Below are 22,078 nucleotides of genomic sequence, written 5' to 3' on the forward strand. Positions count from 1 at the left end.
TACTGACCCTGACTAATACTGAACCTGACTAATACTGACCCTGACTAATACTGACCCTGACTCTAATACTGACCCTGACTCTAATACTGACCCTGACTCTAATACTGACCCTGACTAATACTGAACCTGACTAATACTGACCCTGACTCTAATACTGACCCTGACTCTAATACTGACCCTGACTCTAATACTGACCCTGACTAATACTGAACCTGACTAATACTGACCCTGACTCTAATACTGACCCTGACTAATACTGACCCTGACTAATACTGACCCTGACTCTAATACTGACCCTGACTCTAATACTGACCCTGACTCTAATACTGACCCTGACTCTAATACTGACCCTGACTCTAATACTGGCCCTGACTCTGACTCTAATACTGACCCTGACTAATACGGACCCTGACTCTAATACTGACCCTGACTAATACTGACCCTGACTCTAATACTGACCCTGACTCTAATACTGACCCTGACTCGGACTCTAATGCTGACCCTGACCTTAATACTGATCCTGACTCAAACTCTAATACTGACCCCGACTTTGACTTTAATACAGACTAAATCTTCCCATAAGCCTGACACAGAAATGACCCAACTATGGCTGGGGCTGCAGTTCAGGAGAGGGACGTGTACTGAGAATGAATATGTTATTATAAAGAGGGACACTATGACAAGTGGGCCTGTTCAACTTTTGGTACACTCAAGTGCCAATACATCTAAATGTACTACTAAATGTACTTCCTCCTGCTTTGTGTGTGCCTGTGCATGTCTTTGCTAGGTTATAAACTCTATGTGCAGATCTCTACATATAAAGTAAGGGGTCAGTGGGAGTAGCCTTTCGGTTGCCTCTTATAAATAGATGGAAAATTACTGCATACGCTGCCCCTACTCTACACCCTACACACCCACACACACACACACACACCCCCACACACACACACTCACACAAACACACAACCCCCTCTGTAACTGCCCCTATGGTTTCCACACAGGAAGTGGCTAGACCGAGTGAAAGCCTCACCACGGCTACCCTATTCAGCTCATTGTGTGTTTGAACATTTGTGTGCATGTCTGAGTGAGAGAGAGAGAGAGAGAGAGAGAGAGAGAGAGAGAGAGAGAGAGAGAGAGAGAGAGAGAGAGAGAGAGAGAGAGAGAGAGAGACAGTGTCTGTGTCTAGTCATGTGTACAACTGCTATAATGCATCATAACTTTGGCACAACACACAGATGAGCCAGCTAAATGTGCTTGTTTGCACATGTGCTTTTCCATGCGGATCAGACAGAGAACGAGCCCTTGAGAGAAGCTCCTGCACAACGTGACACTCTCAAAGTGTATACTTCCCTCCCCCCTTTTCCTCCAATCACTGCGTCACATATTCCAGTCACCTGACCAGAAGTAGGTAGGGCCAGTGAAAGCACATGAGGCCAGATGTCGTGTTATAAGAGAGCATGTGGTTCTGCCTAGAACATCATATGGTGAACACATACCCAGGCATCCTGCCTGTCTGTCTGCATGGCAGCCTGTCTGTCTGTCAATCTGCCCTACTGTTTATTCATCTATTTTTCTATTTTTACCTACCTACTTATCTACCTACTACCTATCTACCTATCTACCTATCTACCTATCTACCTATCTACCTATCTACCTATCTACCTACCTACCTACCTACCTACCTACCTACCTACCTACCTACCTACCTACCTACCTACCTACCTACCTACCTACCTACCTACCTACCTACCTACCTACCTACCTACCTACATACCTGCCTGTCTGTCTGTCTGTCTGTCTGTCTGTGAAACAAACAGTGAGGCAAGGGTGTTGCACATGATGCCGGCAGCTGATGGTTCTCACCTTGAGGGAGTCGAAGCAGGCGATGACACGTCCGTTCTCCACCTGGCAGCTCTTGGCTGGGTGGGCGAACTTACACTCCTGGTCAGTGCGCGAGCACGTGCCCCTCTGGAACTCCCGGCACACCTCCAACGTGAGCCACTTGGTGTCCCGCATGTGGGCCATGTTCAACGCCATGGCGGCCGGACAATAATCCGGGGCGATGTGGGATGTGATAGATTGTGTGTGTGCGGAGAAGGGGTGGTCCACCATACGCTACAGTTCGGGCTCACTCCTTCTGTGTGTTATGCTCGACGATAAAACTCTCGGGGGAGAATATCCAGGCAACTGGGAAGGGGAGGCTATTCTGCAGTGTGGGTGTGTGTGTGTGAGTCGGTGTGTGTGTCACTGGGACATGTTCTTCCTGTGTCCACGGCTCCAGCGGTCACGGTACAGAGAGGATCAGACGGCACCAGGGTCCACCTACACAGCCTTACACAGACGGCAATGCCAGGTGTTTGCCAGCAGGATGCGTCCCGAGCCAGAGCCGACCCCCGTGAACGGAGACACTGGATCAGATAGGGGCTGAGGTCGACCGGCGCTGAGGGATGCAGGGGGAGGTTCAGGGGGGAGTGGAGGCTCAAGGTCCGGAGGTCTGGAGGGTGAGGGGAGAGGCGAGGTGATGCGTCGCCGGACGAGGCTGTTGATCGGCGGGGCAGCTGAGGCTGGACGCTGGCTTCCTGGAGGCGGTGGTGGTGAGGGTGGAGGACGATAGGGGACGGCAGGTCTGGCTGCAGACGTACGCGGGGACGGTCAAGCGGATGTCTCTTGCCGTGATGGTTGCCGCGGCAGCAAGCGCGATGTGGCGGGCTGGAGCAAGGAGCAGAGTTTAGGCTCGATAAGCGGGTTGAAGCTGCAGCGGACGTCAGGGAAGGCACTTCTGGAGAGGGAGTGAAAGAGAGAGAGAGAGAGAGAGATAGAAAGAAAGGAATGCAAACAGAGAGGAGGTATGTTTAGCAATGTCACCAAATCTTTCAACTGTTTCTTTTAACCTGATTTATCCTATTCATTCCTCATCCCACTCCCGTCTCTAAGCACGCATAATGGACTTAAATCTTGCGGTCCAGTCATGGAACAGCAATGCAGCTGTGGGAACCAATAATATGTAAAAATGTCTGCAATGCATGAGTGTCTGCTAAAACAAACACAACCTTCACCCTCCCTGCACTCCAACACACACACACACAAACACACATTCATTACCCCATACCAAACACACACTAACACGCTCACCCCAGACAAAACCTGTACAAAGCGGCCTTTCACAACTTTCCACCTCTTCTGGTTGGACCATGAACACCAAATCAAATCCCATATCACTTACAGTGGAGCTCAGCACACACCCAACCGTGGCAAATCTATTTAGAAAGAAAAAGAAACAGTGACAGACAGAAAGAGTATGTGAGAGAGAGAGAGAGAGAGAGAGAGAGAGAGAGAGAGAGAGAGAGAGAGAGAGAGAGAGAGAGAGAGAGAGAGAGAGGGCCACACAGGAGAAGGGAGAGAGGACGAGCAGAAGCTTGGGGAGAGCCGGAGGGAGGGCCGGGCAGGGGAAGGGGAGGGCTCACTTCCTACACTGAGAAGCGGTGTGCAAGCAGGGACCAATCAGAGCAAGCAGAGTTGCAGCAACATTCTGGGCTGACAGCCAGGTGAGGGGAGGAGCCAGAGAATGTTTGACCTGCGCTGACTGCCACCAGATAGAGAGAGAGAGAGAGAGAGAGAGAGAGAGAGAGAGAGAGAGAGAGAGAGAGAGAGAGAGAGAGAGAGAGAGAGAGAGAGAGAGAGAGAGAGAGAGAGAGAGAGAGAGAGAGGAGGGAGTGGGTGAAGGGAAAGAGAGAAAAGAGGGATAAGAAAGAGAAAGCAATGAAGTGTGTGAGAGGAGAAAGAGGAAGAAGAGAGAGAAATAAAAGAGAGAGAGAGAACGAGAGATAGAGAGAGAGAGAGATACGAGGCCTAACTAATCACTTTTCCTGCCATGACAACTATCTGATTCCTGGAAGCAGACCATAATAACTAATGACGATGAATCTCCCTCTCCTTACGCAATCGATATTTCACAACGCATCAAGTACATTCTTGCTTATTGAGAGATAATTCCCCTCTACCTTGCACAGACCTTACTCCCTTACATTCGCCGGGGGAAGTTGGGCGATAACATGACCGATTTCCACACAGCTCATTTGAATTCAGAGTATGAACAGGCAAAACAGTACCAAAGTGGGACCTGACAGTTTGTGTGATGAATTTGACTGACTTGAAAACCCAGGGGCTTAGTCTTAGTCTCTTATCACAAGGGCAGGGTAACACACCACACCCTGCAGAGAGAAACAAGGTTCCTGCAAACACCTCTTGTGAGCTCAGTGCCGCTGGGCTCTGCCAGGAACTGTTGTGGAACCCCCAATGTCAGGCTTCACAGTTCTTTGTTACTCAGACTGCCTGGCAACACACGGTATCTTGGTAGCTCTACTGTACAGGGAGATAAATACTTTCAGATTTTTCTAAACTGTCATGGCTTCACCCGAAATGACCTCCGATTGAGAAGAAATAGCTCAAGCTTGTGAAAGAGACCTTTATACCATGAAGTCATAGAACAGCATACACACACTGCGAGACATACACACGCATGCACACACATGCACACACATACACACACTACACACTGTTAGCTTTGTAGGACAATAAAGTAAAAGCAAAAATTGAAATATACGGTACATTTTTTATTATCTGTACCAGAGCTGAATCCAAAATGGCCACACTTTTATCTTTACACGACACATTGTATTTGACCTTCTGACTAATACAAAATGAACATTAGCATTTAAACATGTGTACTCTTTTGAGAGTGTATAAGTGGGTGAGTGAAAGATCTCTGTGCCCTGGTATGATCATTTCTTAATGGGCCTGTTATATCAGTATAGTTCCATGTCTGAACATGGGCATATATATTCATTAACATCACTGCTTTCTTCATTCATCTCCCCATCAACCCTTGCCCGATTCCTCTTCAGGAACTGTAGTTCATGGTGTTAAGCAGTTCCCATATAACTATGCTGGGTTCAGGGCCACCTCAGAGTAAACTGTTTTGGATTTAGGCCTGCTCCAATCTGCTGGGGAAAGGTATTTTCTGTTATTAAATGTTCAGGCTTACACAGACCCACTCTCTTGATGGCACCCTTCCTTTCTTTCTATTCTTCCCCATCTCCCCCCTTCCCTTCATTCTCCATCCCTCTGTCTCTGTGGCCTCAATATCCCTGTCTGGCCCATTGTGTCCCAGCAGTGTTAGCAGCAAGGGCTCGGTGCTTGGTGCAAGGTCATTGAGAATGGAAGGAAGATGGAGGGGGGGTGGAGGTAGAAAGGGAGGATGAGTTGGAGGGAACAGAGATGCACAGAGGAAGAGAGAAACAGAAGAATCGAAAAGCAAGCAGCAAAAGAGAGAAATATCTAGAGAGCGCGATACACAGGTAGATCGGGAGGGGGGGGGTGAGAAAAAACGAGACAGCTTGGCAGGACGGCTGAATAGAGAAAAGGAGGGATTAGTGAAGGAGAGAAAACGGAAGAGACGCGTTCTGTCTTTCGCAAGCAGACCATGTGGCAGGGCCATGACCGGACTGCCAGAGGAGGAAGCTTCTTGGTCACCTGACACCACACGCCTCAGCCTGCCTGATCACAGCTTCATCTCTAATGATCCACACGCCTCACAAAGCGGACCTCAGGCTTCTCAAACAACCTTGATGAGCGCAAACACATCAAACGCTAAATGCACACACACACATATACACCCGCGCACACACACACACACACACACACACACAGTCAGAGTTTTTCAATTGAGAGTCATCAAACTAAATGTTTGCTTTGTCCTTGATAATGTCTGATTCCATACTGGTAACTAGGAAGCAAATGTGATGCTTGCTGTCTGGACACTTATGTTTTCTTGTCGATGACCCGTTGCTAAGTGTTCAGGCTCAGAGAGGTCTGCATACAGTTCAGCCAAGAAAGAGACCGTCGCCATTTTGACTAACAACTGGCTGCTTGCCTTTAACAAGACAGAGGGTGTGGTTCATGTTCGCAATAAGGCTTCCTGAAGAATGGCTCCAAGCTGCAGGATTAGCCTAGCATAGCTTTACATGACCAAGCATAGCATAGCATAATGTGGCCTAACCTATCTAACACATTTTAGCATTGCACAGCATGAGCTTGTACTAAATGTTAGGTGATCCAACCTGTACCAGCAGTTAACAAAGTAAACAAATGGTAGTTCAAGATCCAATGAGCTCGAGTTTCAATAAAAACGAAAACGACCCCCTCAGAAAATGCATGATTTGAAGAACCCTGAATTAGTTGTTGCGTCTGCAATAAAAGGAAAGGACACAGCAGATGGGGGGGGGGGTGGGTGGGTGGGGGGGTTTCACGTGGCCCAATGCATTCGGATGTGGTGGTTTCAGCATATTGACAGAGAGAGAGACTAAGAGTCAGGAGGACTGTGCGCTGAGAGAGACAGGTCATCACTAGAGGACGTTGCAGGAAATGCAACACCGCAGGTCTGGCCTGATCATCCAGGTTCGGAATATCAGACATCGATATCGCCCTCTCTAACCTTAACGCACACCTCCACATGTATACACACACATGCACACACACACACATACTGTACAGGACACACACACATACACACAGACACAGAGACAAGGGCGCAGACACATGCAAGCACCCATATGCCACGCACGAATACACACACATAAACAGGCTTGCAGCTCTATCAACCTTGTCTCTGCCATGACACACTGCAATACATCCCAGAGTAAACAGCGTTTCCTTGACAACAGCATTTTCCCATGTTGTTAAATAGCCAAAAGACAAAAACAGAGAGTAAGAGAGAAAAGCTATGGCTAGGGTAACAACAAACATGTATTTACACACACACACACACACACACACACACACACACACACACACACACACACACACACACACACACACACAGACACACACAGACACACACAGGAACATCATTATCATCATCAACTACATTTCTTAAGGGTAGTGACAGGTTTGTCATTGGGTCCTGTGATTGGTTGGTGAAAGACAGTATGTGGTTAGAAATACAACAAACAACATCTATTCATTGACAGAACCGAGAGCAAACTTTTGCATACAATGCCGTGTTATGTGGCTCGAACCAACCAACCAACCAACAAACACACACACACACGCTCACACACACACACGCCCTTCGCTCCATGCAGTCTGTTTAAACTGCTGTGAATGTGTGTGTGTCTCTTTTACAAAGTGTGGCAGTGTGTGTGTGTGTGTCTTTGTGTGAGTGTGTGTGCGTGAATGAGAGTTAGCGAGAGAGAGAGAGAGAGAGAGAGAGAGAGAGAGAGAGAGAGAGAGAGAGAGAGAGGGGAAAGGAGAAAGACATAGTGTTTGTTGATATGTGTGTGAGGGCGTGTTTGACAGAATGTGCGCGTGTGCGTTTCTGCTTGACAGGGTGTGTGCACGGATGTGTTCAACTCTACGGAAACACTGAGTATAATGGCTGGCCTTATAGACTAATGAAAAGGCCATCGGCTCCGATTTACACACCATCTCCCTGGCTTGGTGATCCTGGCCGCAAATACACACACACACACACACACGTACAGACGCACATACATATACACACACATACGTGTGGGGTCTGCAGATGAGCCTAAATTCTCAGGGTAGAGTAAAAGGTCATGGAGACTGATAAACAAGCTTGTTGGGTTTGTAATCCATAATGCTGAGGCATCGTACAGTATATACACCTGTATCCCATGATGAACTTCAAATGGACGAATCCTAAACAGTCCCAAAGCGAGCAGGAGAGGGAGAGAGCAGGACAGATACAGATAATGAGGGGAGCACACAGGGTGAAAGCTATCATTAAAAGTTCCAGCCTTCTGTCTCTGGAGGTGGATGGGTCTAGGGTGTCTGGGGTTTACTGCTGAGACATGCAGAGGCTGATGCAAGGGTCCAGCAAAAGAACAACAGGGTTGGTGTTGACACACACACACCCACACAGACACATACACAAATATGGACGTGTGACCCACAGTACAGAAAACACAATTTCATTCAATGCACCAAACACATTTATTAACCCGATAGCATGCCAGTCACAGCCCGTTCAAGTCGAGTTGATTACCTCTCACCTCATTTGTGATGCTGGAGTCATAAACTCATATCAACTCCAAGTTATCTATGATGGAGTGTGTGTTAAAGTCAGCTTTGCATTTGGTACAGGGCGTGTGCTGTGTTGCGTGATGCCGATAGTAGGGTAGTAGCTACCATGCTTGTATCACCTCAGTAATGAAGGATCAAGCTGTCAGCAAGACCATCTCACACTCTTAATCCTAGCCTGAGGGGGGATCCCAGACACAGGGGAGCACACACACACTTACAGACACACACACACACACACACACACACACTTACAGACACACACACACACTTACAGACACACACACACACACACACACACTTACAGACACACACACACACACACTTACAGACACACACACACACACACACTTACAGACACACACACACACACACACACACTTACAGACACACACACACATACACACACACTTACAGACACACACACACACTTACAGACACACACACGTGCACAAGTAAACACGTGTGTACGTGCACATGTGTGGATGTGTGTGTATGTGTGTGTGTGTATATGTCACCGTGTGCCTACACAGACACAAGCGCACACACACACACAAAAGCCAGGGCAAAGAGCAACCTGTTGAGAAGAAACGATCCATACTCTTGGTGTTCCAAACTCCCTCCATACTGTCTGTCTATATTCTCCACATCCCGCTCTCCTCGGTGAATGTGTCTGAGTGTGTGTGCGCTCCTCTCTAGGCCACTCTAACCTTTAACTCATAACAACAACATTCCTCATCCTCGCCTCAACTAAGGGGAGGAGAGGATGAGAGAGGACAGGAGGGAGGAGACGAGAGGAGAGGAGACGAGAGGAGTGGATGGGAGAGGACAGGAGAGAGGAGACGAGAGGAGAGGAGACGAGAGGAGTGGATGGGAGAGGACAGGAGAGAGGAGACGAGAGGAGAGGAGACGAGAGGAGTGGATGGGAGAGGACAGGAGGGAGGAGACGAGAGGAGACGAGACGAGAGGTGACTAAGCCTAAGGATATTCAAATGAACGCCCTTTGGTTTCAAACAGTTCACTTTGGAATACCACTTGTCAGACACAGATGTGCTTCAGTTAGGGTTTGTAGAACCGCAGACCTCAGGTCTAGTTCCACAGTCAAGCCCCTGCATCTAACACTTTAGTTTGAACAATCTATTCTGTGTAATTTCAGACAGTGTAAACAAAATTCCTCCGCTTCGCAGCACAAACAAACATTCAGAGATTTTTCGGAAAGTACTCACCAAAGTCTGTTTGAGACCTTTCAGATCTCGAAATCTCTCAAAGTAAGCGAAAGTAGGAAACAACTTACTTTAACATGGGTCAATCGTCAAGTAAAAATCCGCCATTCACTGTGAATGTCTCTCTTTCTTGCTCTTCGTCCCTCTCTTCTTCTCCCTTACTCTCTCAGTGACTCCCTCTCTGTCTGACACACACAAACACTCACACACACGCAGGGCAGACAGAGACACCCTCTCACACACTCTCTCCTCCTGCGACCCGGAATGTTTGGCAGCTCCTACTGTACTGAAATACAGGGCACACCATATAAGGTCGTGGCAGCTTCACATGTCACACTGAATTTACATGCAGCAGACGGGGGAGTTCACCTTACTGAGCACACGCGTTCATACACACACACACGTTCATACACACACACGCGTTCATACACACACACGCACAATCCCGCTGATCTTTTGGGGCTGACGCTGACAAACGATGCGCGAGGGGGACAGCGAGCTGCAAAATGGGTGTTTTCACGGGTTTCTAGTTAAACAATCTCTAGTCCGATTCTGCCCTTCCATGCTCAGCCTTGAGTCAGAAATGGGGAATGGAGGTTGAGTGGGCGAACTATTGATCCACCTCACTGCTTCCTGGAACAACCACTGGTCTCTGTGCACACAGCCACACACACACCTTCACACATACACACACACACACACACACACACACACACGTACAGAGAAATCTTACTGCAACGAGAGCTAGGCTCAGGAACTAAGGACTATTGTGTGACCTTCCGTTTTCAGTCTGGAATGTGCTCTGCTGCCTCAAAGTGTGTGTGTGTGTGTGTGTGCGTGTGTGCGTGTGTATGTGTGTGTATGTGTGACAGTGATAAAGACAAGCCATAACAAACATGTGTTAAGCCAGTGCCCTGCACATAGAAGATACACAGATGCAGACATGAGACAGCTATGAAGTCTTGGTGTGTCGGTCTTCAGCAGACACATACAGCCTGACTCTAGGACTTCTAAAAGTCCAGACAGCAACAGACAGACAGAGAACAATCTAGATCAAAGGAAAAAAAGAGTCAGAGCGAAAGAGATGGAGAGAGCGAGAGAAACGGAGAGAGGGAGAGACAGAGAGAGAGAGCGAGAGAGCTTGAGTGAGAGAGTAAAAGAGAGATGGAAGGAAATCCTTACCTCTCACATTGCTGTTCAGATTGTACGCCTATCCGCGTGTCTGTTGACAGTGTGTGTGTGTGTGTGTGTTCAGACAGGCTGAGACAGCAGAGCCCCAGGCACCGGCTGGACCATTCTGAGGCGGGCAGAGCACAGCGAGCGAGAGAACCGGCAGAAGTGAGGACGAGCGAGCGAATGAATCAGCAGCAGCGGACGACTGGAGGAGCCTGACAGAGTGGAGGAATACGTGTGTGTGTGTGTGTTGGGTATGCGCGCGTGTGTGTGCAGTGCTGCGTTGGCTCCTTGCGCTAGTGTCTCTCCCCTCCCTTCACTCCCCCGTAGCAGCAGGGCTATGTTGTGCTGAGCTAAAGTGTCTGTGTGAGTGTGCGTGTGTGTGGGTGTGTATCTGTCTGGGTTCTGGTCTGCTCTCGCTGGGCGGCAGTAGCAACAGCTGTGGAGGAGGAGGAGGAGAAGTGGAGGAGGAAGGGAAGAGGGGAGGATTGGAGAAAAAGAGCAAGAGGAGGAGAACTGTGTAGGACTGACTACATTTAACAGATTTTCCCCTGTAGCTCTTCTTTCTTTCTTTCTTTCTTTCTTTCTTTCTCACTCTCTCTCTCTCTGTCTCTCTCTCTCTCTCTCTCTCTCTCTCCCTCTCTCTCTCTCTCTCTCTCTCTCTCTCTCTCTCTCCCTCTCTCTCTCTCTCTCTCTCTCTCTCTCTCTCTCTCTCTCTCTCTCTCTCTCTCTCTCTCTCTCTCTCTCTCTCTCTCTTTCAGAATCCAGCTGACCACGCCCCTTAAACCAACACCAGGAAGTGGTTCTCTGTTTCAGCCACACAATCCCTCTCACGCCAATAGGAGGAAATGAGAGAGGGTAGAGGGAGAAAAGGAGGGGAAAACCATTTACAAACAGGGAAAAGGAAAGAAAAAAAGAGAAAGACAAAAGGGGAAAATAGATACATTGAATGTCTATTAAAATAAAACAAAAAACGAAATATAAATTGATAAAAAGAGAGGAAAGAAGAACAACTGACAGTGTTGAAAATAAGTTACGAAGAGTTAATAGACGAAGGGCCAACGAAGGAATAATTATAGAAAAAAACAAGGAGAGGGAGGGACAAACTGGGCCTGGCTGTTGTCCTGACCTCTGCTGCCCTCCCTCATTACCTCTGCACATACACATACAGACACACACAGACACACACTCACACATACTGGTCTGCTTTAGTCTACACTAGCCTGGTCTTGCTGCTCTCTAGCAGTATAAAGCCTGGGCAAACACTATTTAAAATATTTTCAAAAACAAATCTGCACTTTAATTTTTGCTATAAAAACGTCAACTCCCTGCACCCCCGCACCCAACACTGAAAAAACATACTCGGGCAAATGCTCAAAGGATTTGAAAGGATTTGGCCATCTTTCTGCCTCTGGAGAGAAGCTCTGCTCATTCCTGGATCAGGACCTTGATGCTGCAATATCCGGCCAACGTGGAGGCCTAGCCCCTCTGGTGTCTATCTACATGACACCTAGCAGCTAACATCTTCCTCCCTGCCCCCCCCCCCCCACAAACACACACACACACACCACACACACTCATTGGACCTTATTAGTTGTGAGTCTAGAAATTGACTCCCATGTTGCGAGTGACATCCGTTTCTTGCATCTTGACAGTTACAGAAAAGCGTTTCATCAGCATTCGCAATGAAAATCATCGGCCCTGCATAGTACAAAGTATGTTTATATGCTTCATAGTTGCTTTCACTAAAACATGAGGTGTGAATACACACCTGATCTACCAGTAAACTGTATGTGCCCTCAGTTTTGATCAGCTGACCTCTATTGAGCCCTGGAGAAAACTCAGGCTTTACTTCAACAGTCATTAAGAGAACGGGAGCTCTCTGTTTCCATCTGACCTGCACCTCACCCGACCCATGTTCAAGAACAGGTGTACTACAGTCAGTTTTTCATTTCCTGTGGTAGTCGTTTCATCCATCTGATATGAAATATCATTCCCTTAACACTCTTCACCTTGCAACAGTATGAACACGGACACAACCTTTCCCTCCCTCTCTCTCACCTTAATTTGATTCTCTTCATTTTGTTCTCTCTGTGTTTCTTGCTCTCCCACTCCTTTTTGTTTCTCTCTCTCTCTCTCTCTCTCTCTCTCTCTCTCTCTCTCTCTCTCTCTCTCTCTCTCTCTCTCCCTGTCCCTCTCTCTCTCTCTATCTCTCTCTCTTTCTCTTTCTCTTTCTCTTTCTCTTTCTCTTTCTCTTTCTCTTTCTCTTTCTCTTTCTCTTTCTCTCTCTCTCTCTCTCTCTTTCTCTCTCTCTCTCTCTCTCTCTCCCTCTCCCTCTCGCTCTCTCTCTTTACCCCCTCCCCGTCATACTCACTGGTCTCTCTTCACATCAGGACTGGTGATAATTCCTCTCTAATTGATGCACAGCCTTCACTCCGGGTGCTAATCTCACCAAAAACATGGACAGCAACAAGGCAGTGTACTGAATGACCCACCAACACGCTGGCCTCACACCACTCCCTTTACTGAGGGTGGCCCTCTCACTCTCTCTCTCTTTCTCTCTTTCTTTCTCTTGAAGTTCAACAACCCCAAGTCAACAGCATAGTCAGGACAGTTGAATACGACAGCCAGTGCAGATAGAGGAGTTGTGTAATGTGTTTACCCCATGTTAGACTGGTTACCAGCCAGGTCACCCTGACTGGGGTGATTGGTGGCGGGAGTGGAGGTGGGGTGGGGGTGTGGAGTTGGCTGAGAGCCGCCGCGGAGGAACGGAGTGATTGATGCTGTTCTGCCTCCATCCGAGACACATTAAAAAGCCTCCCTGAGATCTGGGCTCGCTGTGAAACTCAGACACTGACGTGGAATTTCCTCTGTTTCTCTGTCTCTGTCTCTGTCTCTGTCTCTGTCTCTCTCTCTCTCTCTCTCTCTCTCTCTCTCTCTCTCTCTCTCTCTCTCTCTCTCTCTCTCTCTCTCTCTCTCTCTCTCTCTCTCTCTCTGTAGCTGACATCACACCCATGCTGAACACACACACTCGTCCTTTCTCTCATATTCTTCTTCTGTCGCGAGGACCCCCTTACTTTCCTTCGACGTCTGCCCATTTTTATTTCCATTTCCTTCCAGATACTCTTCTTCTGCCTCTCCCTCGCCCTTGCCGCCACTTCATTTCAACTCATTTCAATGTTTCCATGGTGGGGTGAACACTTCCCACAGCATGAAGAAACAGCAAAGTGAGTGAATACAATACATTCAAAAACAAATCAGGCACATGCTGTCTTTCTTTCATTCTCTCTCTTCCCCAATTGCTTCATTTGGATTCTCTGCATTTTCCTTTGTGTCCTTAGGGTCTGCCTGTTTCTGTGACGCAACATACATTTCATATTTAAACTACAGGTACCACATTCAGAGAACAGTTTAGTGGCTCCCAGCTGACAATTTACCTGAAAATATAGTACTTTGAATTCATCTTCCACACTCAGTGTTTGTGAAGACAAACCAACCCTATTCATTAGAAGTCCTTATCATCAGTTTATGATCTGACTGTGTTTAATCTGTGATGTCAACCTCATCTCCTTCCACCCCAGCGTTCCTCCTCTCCTCTTTCCCCTTTTTTTGTTGTTCTTCCTCTATGAAGAGTGATCACGATACTAGACAGTGAGTTGGAGAGTTTGTCTTTAGTGCACTTAGCGTCAGGTAGCTCCAGATGAGACCAGAGGGGCCTCAGTCTCTCGGTATGAGGAACGCGTCTGCAACAGGAAGAGCCACACTGCGGTTGAGAAACTGTAGCTTGCTGCATTGCTAATTACATTTTCGAAACTAGGCGGGCGGTGGTTGTCAGCGAACGTTAACTGATAGAGAACAGGAAGAGGTGTCAGTGTTTGTGTGTGCGTGTTTGTGTGTGTGTGTGTGTGTGGTTGTAAAAGCACCCAATCACCCTAAACCATAATGAGTGCCACCTAGTCAGAGGAAACTAACTGGAGCTGGTGTGGTGTTACTCATCCTGCTCATCCATATCTTTTACTGTCTCGATTTCTGTTTCTTTCTATCTTTCCATTTCTTTCTTCATTTCTCTCACTCACTCTCTGCCGCTCATACTATCTAACCCAGTCTGACTCTCTCTTTCTTGGGTGAACATCTCATCTCCGCTCAGCGCTCTGCTATTTCCCAGCCGTTTGTAAATGACACTGGCTAGCTGATGTGAACTCTCACTGCACTGGGGAAATGTCCCAGGCCCTTTATGAGCCAAACCCTAACCGCCCATCTATCACCAACACACACTCATACATACACACTCACACACACACACACATAAATTCACACATAAATACACACAAGCGTCTAAACACACAATGCTCTATTACAGGCATTCACACACACGTCAAAGACAGGCCTGCAGCTGAGCTACTTTCAGCATCAGCCATTTCACAGCGTGGTTTTGGTGGTGCAGGCCAGTGGAATAGAGAAGGAAGCTACGTGCTAGCTTCAAAATGGCCGGCAAGATTCAACTCTTTTTAGTTGTGTATTGAGTACCAAGGTTTCCGCAAATAGAATAACTATAACGAGTTCATACATTACAAATTACATAAAAAGACTGAAGAGGCTCACAAATCTACAATATGCAAATATAACTACTGAGGATTATTAGGACCAAAAATTTAATGATTGCGTTGAATTGAAAAGCTATTTCATTCTCTCTCTGGCACACTTGGGAGAAGCAGGTGCACATGAAGTGTGTCAGGTGTGAAACACAGATAGAGGACATGTATATATGGCTGATTTGTCCCCAACTGACACCTGCACACAGTTGGCCATGCAGTTAGCATTCAGACTACAGTCTTATCACTGAGATAACATGAACACGAATGGCAACACCCTACACAACCAGCTACACTTTGGTCAGTCATTTAAGCCACTTTTGCTTTTTCTGTGAGAATTGCTTGAAAAATAAACAACATTTTGTGTGGAAATGTTCAAAATGTACCCTGACATTTGTGTAGGAATGTATGTACAACTACAATACAGCTAAAAAGTGAAAAGTACAAAAAAAATAAAAGGCCTATTGCTCTTGACAAATAAAAACTAACGTTTAAGGAAAACAACTTTTGTACTAGCTTCAATATGCAGGAGTGGAAAATAACTACTTGCCATGTACTTTTCTGGTGAAAAAAATAAATAAAATAAGACACTCTTCTGCTGTGTATTCTCACTGCCAATTGAGAGCAGTTTGAAAAACCCTGAGACCACGGCAGCTGTCTTACCTGTGTCTGCTGCTGACGTACCCTTACGACTGACAAGGCCACTCTGATGCCGGTCATGAAGTCATGCTGCGCAATGCATTGTGGGTCACATCTCTCTCTCTCTCTCTCTCTCTCTCTCTCTCTCTCTCTCTCTCTCTCTCTCTCTCTCTCTCTCTCTCTCTCTCTCTCTCTCTTTCTCTCTCTCGCTGTCTCTTCAACAACAGTGCCATGTCACAACCAGGCTGCCAATCAACCATCACTGCGCAATGCCTGGTCACCATGACAACCACCCTTAATCTCATTTTCATCTTTTGCCTTCATTATCTGCGGCTGCCAAATATGGTCATGCTTATATGCCCCCTCCCACCCCCTGAACCCCCACCCCTTTCTTTGTCTCTTTGCTTTCACTTCCTCTTCCCTCTACATCTCCCTCCCTATGTGAGTGTGTGTGTATGTGTGCGTGTATTCAGGCGTGTGTGTAGAAAGAGGAAGTCCCCTGACATCTCATCAGTTTGGAGGGGTGGAGATAAGCAGCTGGAGACAGGAAATGGGGGTGTGACTTGCGACCAAGTCACCCATTTACGAAACTAAACAGAGAGGGAACCTTGAGGTAATCAGCCTATTCAGGCCGTCCAGCCAGTCAGTTATCCAGCAAGACACCCAGCCAGCCAGCCGCGTCAAATGGTCTAACTCACCCTAGTTCCTCTTTAGGATGGATAGGAGATAACCCTCCCTCCCCCCTCCAACTGGTGTCTAGAACCAACCTCCACATCACCATATACTGTAGTTGTGGTCCGGGGAGGCACAGTTAGGTTCATTCGTGAGACAGGAGTGATATAATGATTCCATTATCTTGACGACAGCATGAACTAAAGGGAAATTGTCTGGCACTTGACTGGACTTGACTGGACTCAACTCCAGGGAATGGAAGTCAATGAGAGCAGACCTAATTTAGTCTCCTTCCCACTCCCTTCACTCCCTTCCTCATCCACTAGCATAGTCCCTCCCTACATCCCTCCCTTGCCTCCTTTTTCCTTCCACCCTGCACTCTTCCGTTGCTAGCTGCCAGGAAGCAGACTCCTTCCCTTTTTAGGCTCCCTGGACACCGTTGTCTGCAAACACAGCTACCGCATTCCTACCCTGCTACGCCAGAAAGAGAGGGAGGGACAGAGGAGGAAAGGGGGGGGGGGGGGGTCAGAAAAAGAGGAGGGGAGAGGGAGAGAGGAAGAGTGATGGAGGAGGAGAGAATGCAGCGTTAAAAGAGGGCAGCATTTTTTACTTAATGGGTCGTTGTTACTGCAGTATGTGTCTGTCTCGTTCACTGAATAAACACCGCAGCGCATGGTTCATCGTACAGAACATCATCAGTGGGTCAGTTTGGGTAAAGTTACATAAAGCACAGCCCCTGCTATGGACCAACACTTACAAGGAAACATTTACAGGATATAAACAGTAGCCAAAATGGAAGTGACACTTCTACACACGACACGAGTACAGAGTTTTCAAAATGTCTCCATACTGAGTCACACAGTGAGAGACGTTTGCTCTACATCAACAAACATATTCAAATCTGATGCAGAGCATAAATTAAATATACTTGACACCATTGCTATCAATATATGTGTTACTATTGAAGAGTACCTGGAGAGCATCCATACTGCTGTCAGACCGAGCGTATGGTGTCTCAGCTCAGTCAGAGCAGGCTGGATGGCGTGCTGTCACCTCTCATCACCCCGCTAATTAGCACTGAGGAATAGACTGATCAGAGATGCTATTCTGGTCTAATCAGAGCTGCAGCCCACACCAGGCTCTGACACACTCTGCAGTGTCCTGTTAAAACGAGCCGCCCGGCACACCCCGCTCCCAGAAACCCCGAAAGGACGTGGTCCGTACTAACAACTGTCCCTCCCTCCTTCTTCTCTGCTCCTTAAGTAAGGTGACTCTATGTACTGTCCCTTATAGACGGACTGCCATTTCCTAAGTAATGGGTTCTAGAAGATTCAAACAACTCCAGGGCTCTATTGTTGCCGCACAGCATGGAGCTGTAGAAATTTTACAGAAACGGCAGAAAAATAAAAGGTCCACAAAATAAATCAAGAGGACAACTTCAACTAAGATCTATGTGTTGACATTGTGAATAAATGGATGTCTCAATAAAAATTGCTATTCTATTATAAATAGGCCTTGTTTAGATAAAACAAATAAATTACGAACATAATAAAATCAATAACCTGTCAATATAAAGAGGTTTAGAAATGCATTTGTCTGCAGAGGGATCTGAATTGTCAATTTAGCTGGTCCATTTTTCATCCATGACTCAGCAATTTTCAATATTCACATTCCACACTTCCTCTGTCTGGAACATATGGTGGAGGGATGGCTATGTAGGCAGTTTGTACGTTTATTTATTCAACTTCTATTTAACAAGAGGAAAACACCTACTGAGGCCCACACCTGGTCAAGGAGCCTGGTCCAGAAAGACAGCCAACTGCACAGAAAAGCAATTACAGATATTAAACAGAAGCAGCCTTTATTTCCTTTTCATCCTCTTTCCGGTACCTCCAGCCAGCCTACTGAAAGCAACATCAAAGTATGCCTGCCACAGAAACAATATGATAACTGACAGAACATGCCTATAAAAATAGGCCCCTTTAAAGAGAGGGATCGAAGGTACAGAAACTTTTTTCCCCAATTCTGTCAAATCAACACTGGGATTGACATGTCACAGTTATCCTTCATGACAGACCATGCGCTTGAAATAACAGGATTAAATTGGGATTACAAAGATTTGTGTCTCTTGTGGTTGATCTCACCCTATGTTTCATATCACGGTTCTGACGATACGTTAATTACAGCAGACAGTGATCGTATAATCAATGCTACGAGTGAGAAAAAGGATTAGGCTCACTTCCTACACCCCTCTTTATTTCCATCCCCTCTCCCTCACTCTCTCCCTCCCCGCTAAACATGGCCGCGCGTGGTTTTGTTGAAGCAGTATGGGAAGATCTTGGGGAAACCCCATCCAAATGACACTACCCTGCCCTCTCTCTCCTCCCAAACCCAACCAGCCACCCTGCACATTGAAGTCAAAAGGTTTTAGAACTTTGTTTATACAACAGAAAAGACAATCTGATCATGTTTTCAGACAGCAATTTGGAGAGACAAAAGCCACATTGTTATATTTCTTGTCTACCTGATGATAAAAGTCCAGCGCTTTTTCATTAGACATCATACTGTAGGCTACTTGCTGTGACACAAACAGCCTTTCTGACAACATTTATATTTTCTAAGCCTAGAGAGATGCAATTTCATCTACCTCATCTACCCCAATCTTGTAATCCATGTGACCTTTACTGTAAGTCACAGATGGTGCAATGCATTTTCTCTTCAGTCTTCAACAGACAACAGTCATCAACCAGGCCTTGCTGGAAACAAACACCTGTCTACAACATGGAAGGGGTTACCTACGTTTAGAAAAGGGGTGTTAGTGGAATAACAGCAACATCGATAAATCCCGACATCCCAGTCCATTCTGCGGTCACCCTGCTGTGTGTCAGCCCTGGGGGGGGGGGGGGGGGGACGCCTACTAGCTAATTCAGGCTAACGCTTATCGATCCAATTTGAACATCAATGCAATAGACACAAATGGCTCATGGCAAGTTCGAGGGGACGATGGCAGAGGAGAGGAGATTGGGTTGTTGTAGAGAGCTCTGGGGTTGACTTCAGGGGCAGCTCAGTGTGGCAGGTGCTCTGCAAAGCGTCAGTGTCATTGGGGGTTAGGGTTGATCTGCACCTGGAATGCATGGCAGCACAGTGCCCCATGTTTATGCTGGAGCAAACTGGGGGCATATAAGGAAAGGGGGACCTGGCCTCACATGCACAAGCACTTACATCTAAAACATTTTCCATGCACTCCTTGCACCGAATCAGAGGACAAGCCACTTTGTAGCCTAGCAACGGCTGAACTCAACACACGCGCCTACTATAATTCCAAAACGAGCTCACCCAAGTACCAGACATACAGTAATTATATCTGTGCTTAGCCAATCACGTACATCCGTGGGCCATAAATAACAGACTGCTGCCCCACAAAGCTCCAGTTTGCGCCCCAAAAGTCAACAAACTATTTCTACAGTAGCGTCAGTACTGTGCTATGGTCAGTACTGAATAGCGCTGGCCAAGACAGAGAGAGGCGAATGGAGGGAGCCGGAGAGGGGAAAAAACAAATGTAGCCTATGATTACTTTGTCATTATGAAAAAGGGAGAGCTGTTAAAATAAAATGACTTTCTAGGACCATGTATTACTTTGCAATTCACCAAATGAGACTGAAGAATTGCCTTATTTGTCGATGTTTGAAATAGTGGCACACTTGATTACAATCAGTAGGTTGAGAGGGGAGGTTTGTGAATTTGAAAATGTTTCCTCAAGTGATCATCCAGAAATGTTGATGGAGTCTCATATGACTGCAGTACTGACGTTTTTTCACAGGATCTGTGCTCAGTTGGGCCTTATGTGTTATGTTTCCCAGTAACACACGTCAGGACTAAGAACCGTGTGTTATTAGAAACTATGGGGTTCAACTCAACCACTTGGGTCGCTATTTTTAGACTTTATGACCAATATTGAATTCCGCCTGAAGACATTTTCACACCGGGTGATTTAAGACGTCGCCTTTAGTAACTGTGGTGACAATTTACAACAACGATCACACCGTGTCTCATGGTGGTTGGTGAGAACTGCTGAAAATGAGAGTTAGAGTATTGCATTAAAACGCTGTTCTGTTGAACTGTCGACAGTCCTATGATTACAAGGTCACTAACTAGGGCCAACGTTCAGACGGAAGTACGGTAGGTTCTAATTCGAATACCAAGGAAGAGGTCAAGATGAAAAAAGGAAGCCATCAACTGAACAAACATCGACGACAGAAGCTTATTTTGTCCCCCTCAGCGCTGACAAGCCAGTGACTCACTCCAATCACCAGGCCTACAGAGAAACTGTTTGAGCCTGTACATTTACTACCAAATGGTATGTTTTATCATGTTCTGCTGATCTTCATACATTTCTAGTCACTTAGTTTCTTCTTCACATTCTTTTTTCGGTGAGTGCACATCATGGAGGTTCCCGATCGCTTGAACCTGTTGTAGCAACAAATAAAGGAGCACAGAGCTCCACCGGCCCCCCTAGATCCCCTCAGCAAGGCCCCCCTAGATCCCCTCAGCAAGGCCCCCCTAGATCCTCTCAGCAAGGCCCCCCTAGATCCCCTCAGCAAGGCCCCCCTAGATCCCCTCAGCAAGGCCCCCCTAGATCCCCTCAGCAAGGCCCCCCTAGATCCTCTCAGCAAGGCCCCCCTAGATCCCCTCAGCAAGGCCCCCCTAGATCCCCTCAGCAAGGCCCCCCTAGATCCTCTCAGCAAGGCCCCCCTAGATCCCCTCAGCAAGGCCCCCCTAGATCCTCTCAGCAAGGCCCCCCTAGATCCCCTCAGCAAGGCCCCCCTAGATCCCCTCAGCAAGGCCAGAGAAGGGAGAGGGCTGGTGAGGGGGAGCCTTGCTGCCTCTGGCACTTATCAGATAATAAAAACAGATGTGTCCTACATTTCTGCCGCCTCACCCGCTCTCCTTTCACAGGGTGTCTAGCTCGCATTGGGGAGGTGACACTTTCTGGACTCTGGTGTGATGTGTCCCTATCTCTGTCCCTCTCTGACTCGAACCCCTCTTTGGTCGGCGCCAACGAGGGGGTTGTTACAGCATTGGTTGTTACAGCACAGTGTGGCTTGGTGGAAGACTCACAGCTCGCTGTTTTCTTTTTCTCCTGTCATGACTCATGGCAGAGTTATCAGACGAGCTCTATTGTGATTACATGTGAACTCTAAAGCATATGATGCCATCAATTCATAATAATGTGGATGGCAGTTAAATAATTACACTGTATACCAACAACCATTTTAAAACAGTTTTCACCAAAATAGTCATAGTTTGTTTGTTTAGATAGTGACAAGGAAATACAAAAAAAACTGTGATTTTGACATTTAGGCATCAAGGTATCATCAAGAATTGCAGTAAACTGGTTGGAGTTAGTATTCACCTGCAGTTCTTTTCTCTGGGCCTATTGGCACAAAAGCTGGCATACCTGCTTCAAGGTCGACACCACCAGTGTCATATTAAATTAGCCCTCCAATATTGTATTGCTGGCACTGTGTCAAGTGGGTTGCCTAAAAATGATGAGTCCGTCTGTTGTTGTCCTGACCTTCTTCCTCATCTGATGTCAGTGCTTTGTGGCGACACCACAAACCAGTCTGACTGATCCATTGCTTTGCATTTGATGAAATGTATTCTTGGAAGTCACAGGAC

General features: G+C 47.0%; 1 protein-coding gene across 14 annotated transcripts in view; it reads right to left on the reverse strand.

The window, feature by feature from the left end:
* mbnl1 (muscleblind-like splicing regulator 1) overlaps positions 1-15,807 on the reverse strand; it is a 37,993-nt gene extending 22,186 nt beyond the window's left edge. For 3 of the 14 annotated variants that reach the window (XM_084707992.1, XM_084707988.1, XM_084707985.1), the window contains exons 1-2: positions 10,506-11,130; positions 1,864-2,779 (exon numbers count right to left, since the gene is read on the reverse strand). In XM_084707992.1, the coding sequence (XP_084564118.1) occupies positions 1,864-2,112 (249 nt within the window). In that variant the 5' untranslated portion in view covers positions 2,113-2,779; positions 10,506-11,130. Of the gene's footprint in view, positions 1-1,863; positions 2,780-3,223; positions 3,586-9,394; positions 10,397-10,505; positions 11,132-12,557; positions 12,785-12,870; positions 13,372-15,751 lie in introns of those variants that run through there. The other 11 variants (XM_084707991.1, XM_084707990.1, XM_084707979.1 and 8 more) reach the window with 10 other exon arrangements.
* Positions 15,808-22,078: the final 6,271 nt, after the last annotated feature.

The sequence above is a fragment of the Hypomesus nipponensis genome, chromosome 10, assembly GCF_054491055.1.
Source record: "Hypomesus nipponensis isolate SF chromosome 10, ASM5449105v1, whole genome shotgun sequence".
Classification (NCBI taxonomy): domain Eukaryota; kingdom Metazoa; phylum Chordata; class Actinopteri; order Osmeriformes; family Osmeridae; genus Hypomesus; species Hypomesus nipponensis.